Source organism: Aplosporella prunicola, assembly GCF_010093885.1.
Source record: "Aplosporella prunicola CBS 121167 unplaced genomic scaffold K452scaffold_1, whole genome shotgun sequence".
Taxonomy (NCBI): domain Eukaryota; kingdom Fungi; phylum Ascomycota; class Dothideomycetes; order Botryosphaeriales; family Aplosporellaceae; genus Aplosporella; species Aplosporella prunicola.
In genome coordinates this window covers 1,518,839-1,523,566 of record NW_022983529.1, presented here as the reverse complement: position 1 = coordinate 1,523,566, position 4,728 = coordinate 1,518,839, and the positions used below count along the sequence as shown (strand labels likewise).

Sequence of the window (4,728 nt, the reverse complement as noted above, 5' to 3'; positions counted from 1 at the left end):
AGAGCTTATTCACTTTACAAGAAGCTCAGACCTAACTCATCCAGGAGCAATAGTCATAGGCAATTATGTAATCGAACCAAGACGAGAAGTAAAGCTCTTAGGAGTCGTCTTCGATCAGCAGCTCCGGTAGAGAGCCCACGTCCAGAGAGTAGTCACACGAGCAACCAAGACCTGCCTAGCTATCAGCAGACTAAGGCACCTTCGACCGAAACAAATGCGCCAGCTCTATCAAGCATGCGTTGTTCCCCAATTAGACTACGCCTCAACGGTCTAGCACTCCCCAAAGAGATGTAAATAGCAAATAGGAGTACTCTCTAGGGTTTAAAGGATGGCAACAACCAAGGCCATCTCAGCCTTCTAAACCGTTTCTACCCAAACACTAGACTACGAGAACTTTCTTCTACTAACAAAGCTGCGTCTCCAGGTACGAGCGGAGAGGGTTATCTCTAACCTTAGAACGCTTCCAGCTTCGCACCCATGTAGAGCTCTCGTCAACAAAGCATCCCTAAAGCTTAACCTAGCAGCTAGTTTCCTTAGCCCCCTTAACGTAACTCTCAAGCTATAAAACCCAAACTAGGTAGAAGACACTGAAATAATCGACACCTGCCCTTTCCCACCATGGAAGCCAACGCCGCTTAAGAGTATTCACCTGTAGTTACCTAAAACCGAAACTTTAGAGGCCTTTAAGAAAGAACTACTACTAAATCAGGCTACCCGAATCTTTATAGATATATCTAAAGTAAAAGGACAGCTCGGAGCAGCTGCAGTAATCCTCGGAAGAGAGCAAAGTATCCATAGACAAGCATAGAAAGGAATCGGCTCTAGCAAGTTCTATAGCATTATAGCGGCCGAGCTAATTGCTATTAACACCGGTATAGAACTAGCGGTAGAGTAAAACCTCGAAGACGATAACCTAAATCTAACGTCCTACATAATCTACAGCGATTCCAAGGCAGCCCTATAAGCACTAGCGAACCCACGTAAGCGGCGATTAGGCTAAGGAATAGTCCGATCCATTATAGAAACAGCCCGGTACATTAGAGACAACTATTAGATTAGTTTCTCTCTTCAATGGGTTCCCAGCCACAGTGGGATTAAAGGGAACGAAGAAGCAGATAAACTAGCTAAAGCTGCGACTACACGCCTTAGAGAATACAGCTTTAAGCCACTGATATTACTTCAGTTCCAAGCAGTTAAGGACGCAATATATGCAACCTAGGCAGCCGAATAGGAGAAATCGGATAAAGGACAACACCTTCGAAGCATTAATACAGCACCGCCAGGCCCTCATACCCGGCACCTATACGATAAGCTCTTACGGAGCTAGGCTAGCCTCCTTACCCAGCTGCGAACCGGCTACTGCTAGCTCAACCAACACCGCACACGAATAGGTCGGATCAACAACGAACAATACGAATACGGAGAAGTCGAATCAGTTTCCCACGTTCTCCTTAACTACTCTCTGCTTTAGGAAAGCCGACAGAAGATGCTCTAAGATAGTAGACTAGAAAAGAACAGCCTATCAGCCTTACTCGGCGGAAAGCCACTAAGTAATGCCGCAGCTACCCAGAGTAAAGACAACAATTAGAGAATAACAGCATCACAGCTTCAGGCTATGCTCAACTTTGCACAAGACTCACAACGGTTTAAGAATAGAGACAATCCTACAGCATAGAACCTCTACACCACTATCCCCTCCTACCCTACTATCCGCTCCCGTTACCTTCCTTTTTCCTCCCAGATTAACAAATCACATGTAAACTAGTAGCAAAACTCTTAAATAGTCGTAGCCTACATATCGCTTAGGGCGATAGGTCAGGGTAAATAAATACAACTCAACTCAACTTAATCAACTCAACTCATTAATTAATTCGTTTTACGTCTATATATAGTTAGAAACTATAATAGACGGTCCGTTTAGAACTAGCTAGGGGGTTTAGATATAAGATAAAAGCAAGGTAGTACGAGAGATAGTTAGATCTAGGCCGAGGTAATAAAAAAAAAAAGAAGGAAAGTATTATAGACCACAAAGGAAACCAACCCGCAGGGTCAGAAAGACCTTATAGGAGAAAGGCCCACACGGGCCTAGAGACTATAAGGGCTTAGTAACTATAAGGGCCCGCGTCCCGTAAGGCACTAGCAGACACGTACTAGGCAAGGCCGTAAGGGAACTAAGTCCACAGCCCCAAGAAGCCCACACGGGAGTACGCCCCGTAGGGACCTAGTCGACTAAAAGGCGACGACTCCAGAAAGCCCGCAGGGGATTAATACCCACAAGGATAGAAGGCAGCAAGCCGACAACCAACCTACAGAACGATCAAGGGCAAGGAACTTATCGCGCCCGCTTTACGAGATAAAAGGTACCTATTAGGTAGCAGAAAAGCGGTCGTCAGAAAAGTAGCATAGAGGTCACATAACGGACCCATACTAGATTAACCCCCTTAGATTAATCTAACCTTCGGATTAATCTAGTAAACAGTTTAATCCAACATCCCCTTTAATCCAAGTTGCAACCTATATTTAGACCACGCTCTCTAGCAGTAGATAGGACCTTCGTAGTCAACTCAAAGTATCAATCTCTACTATAAGGTTAATAGTAACACGCCTACACCCGATCCTTCACGTAACTTATCTCTTAAACCTCCTACACTTCTTATCCTTCAAGGTAAACCCCACACCTCTCCGTCCGGCCAGGTATACTCCAAGTAAATACGCTAAGAATCCCACCCAAAACTACTATCTCCTCCCCTAAAACGCCCTCTTTAGGTCCCCCGATAGCACCAGATCTATTAAACCCGTCGCTAGCGGAGGCCACGACCCTAAACACCCCGCTAACCTCTATTCTTAGGAGCCCGACAACCCCAGAGACGAACACCGCAGCCAATAGTAATATCAGACGGCACACCGCTAAGACAAAGCAAATCAAGACTACCCCCCTCCCACTCGCTTAGGACCTTAATTAAGACAACGGGCCCCTATCCTCATTACTTCGAACCCTCATCCAGGAAGAGAAGCTTAAGATAAAAGTAAGGGACGAAGTCCTCAAAGCTTTCGCTAAAACCCTAGACCAGCAACTAGCCCGTTTCCCTACCGGCTACCAAGCAGAACTTACCCAGGCGCTAACTAAGGACCTTCTTAACACCATTAAGCGACACCTAATAGGCAATATAGAGGAAACCCCTAAACCAACATGCTAACCCCGGAGCTATACGGAAGCCGTTACGCAGGAAGCTCCTAAGGAAACGCCACGCCCTAAATATAAGGCGACAGCGTATAAGACCCTAAAGGCACAGGACTTAAAAGAAAAAGATAATAGGCTTTTTATTAGACTTCCTCCGGACCACCCAGCGCGCAACCACCAACCCTTCGCAATTAAAGCAGCTATTATCACGCAACTAGACCTCGCAAAAGATACTATACGAGAAGTCTAATACGTTAAATCAGGGATTACAATCGTCCTAAGCGGTAAAGCTACCACGTCAGTAATCCGGGGCAAAGCTAACAATATAGCCACCCTCATTAGCGGGAAAGCCGAAATCGCACAGACCTAGTATACCTACGTAGTCGACCAAACCCTAAAGTAGATAGTCGGCCTTAACGGCGAACGATATAAGGTTAACCTACAATTACTAACCGAGGAGATCTCCTCCTAGACTAGCTCTACCCCTATACGAGCCACATAGTCGCGACGGTCTACTGAAGATACACTAGAAGGAATACTAGTAGTCTCCTTTACTAAGACAACGCTACCTTTTAGGCTATTCGGCACGAGCGCTAGGGCTCGCCAAATCAAACGCAAAGCCAGCATTCTCTAATATACTAAATGCCACGGCTACCACGACGCACGGGGCTGTTAAAGATCTAGTAGGTACATTAGATATAGATCAACCGATCACGCTGCTTGCGAGTCGGACCCTAAGTACTATAACTACGCTAGTCCTCATACTACAGACGAAAGAACGTGCCCAGCTCGGCCAACAGTTAAGAACGGAGTCATTACTAGGCTTTCTAAGGCTGCGCTCAGGATAGTAAGGAAAGCTAGAGCTACAGCCAGCCGCCTTACTAACCCTACGCAAGCCGGTAAGGGATAAGGTCCGGAACTAGAAATCGCATCAGACGAGACTAAACAGAATACGCCTTCTCGCCAATAAAACCGAGACCAAATAGGAATACTGGCCGTAACGAAATACGCCTTTTCCAAGCGAATATAGCACACGGACAAGCACACTATAAAATAGCCCTAAATCTCGCCTTCGAAGAAGGGGCGGATATAATTCTCATTTAAGAACTCTAGATATATAGCCTCCCAGAGCAGAGGAGAACAAAGACTCACCCATCCTACTATATCTTTTACCCAAATAATAACTAGACAAAACGACCTAGGGTACTTACCTATATATATAAAGGCCGGAACCTGTAACTATCACAGCTACGACCGGCGGACACGGCAGATATATACTAGGTAACAATACAAGCCCGGAATATAATTACTATCATAAACGTCTATAGACCACTATATAAAGTAGTAGAAGGAGGAACCCTCTAAATACTCCTTCGCTACCAACCCCCAAAGAACACCATTATCGCAGGGGACCTCAACACACACCATAACCTCTAGGAAACTAGCGTAAGAGAGTCTTACGGAGTAAAAGAGCTTACACAATAGCTCGAGCAACATCGAATAGCTCTTAAATCCCCACCCAATAAAGCAACACACGCGAGAGGCTA

General features: G+C 45.6%; 4 protein-coding genes across 4 annotated transcripts; all 4 read left to right on the top strand.

The window, feature by feature from the left end:
- On the top strand, positions 1–563 carry K452DRAFT_9173 (uncharacterized protein; the record flags this gene model as incomplete). The annotated part of the gene is made up of 1 exon (XM_033547309.1): positions 1–563. A coding segment is annotated over one exon (294 nt), but the record flags the coding sequence as incomplete, so codon positions are not given.
- A 416-nt stretch (positions 564–979) lies between these two features.
- Positions 980–1,405, top strand: K452DRAFT_9171 (uncharacterized protein). The gene has a single exon (XM_033547308.1). It carries the CDS (start codon positions 1,209–1,211, stop codon positions 1,389–1,391), a length of 183 nt encoding a protein of 60 aa, XP_033403291.1. The 5' UTR covers positions 980–1,208; the 3' UTR covers positions 1,392–1,405.
- A 93-nt stretch (positions 1,406–1,498) lies between these two features.
- On the top strand, positions 1,499–1,849 carry K452DRAFT_282581 (uncharacterized protein; the record flags this gene model as incomplete). Its single annotated transcript, XM_033539608.1, has 2 exons — positions 1,499–1,571; positions 1,599–1,849. Coding segments are annotated over 2 exons (150 nt in total), but the record flags the coding sequence as incomplete, so codon positions are not given.
- Positions 1,850–2,674: 825 nt separating this feature from the next.
- On the top strand, positions 2,675–3,401 carry K452DRAFT_282580 (uncharacterized protein; the record flags this gene model as incomplete). The annotated part of the gene is made up of 1 exon (XM_033539607.1): positions 2,675–3,401. A coding segment is annotated over one exon (177 nt), but the record flags the coding sequence as incomplete, so codon positions are not given.
- Between the last annotated feature and the right edge of the window lie 1,327 nt (positions 3,402–4,728).

What these genes read in the sequence shown, in the direction of transcription:
- K452DRAFT_9171 (XM_033547308.1), top strand. Translation starts at nt 1,209, where the DNA reads ATGCAACCTAGGCAGCCGAATAGGAGAAATCGGATAAAGGACAACACC.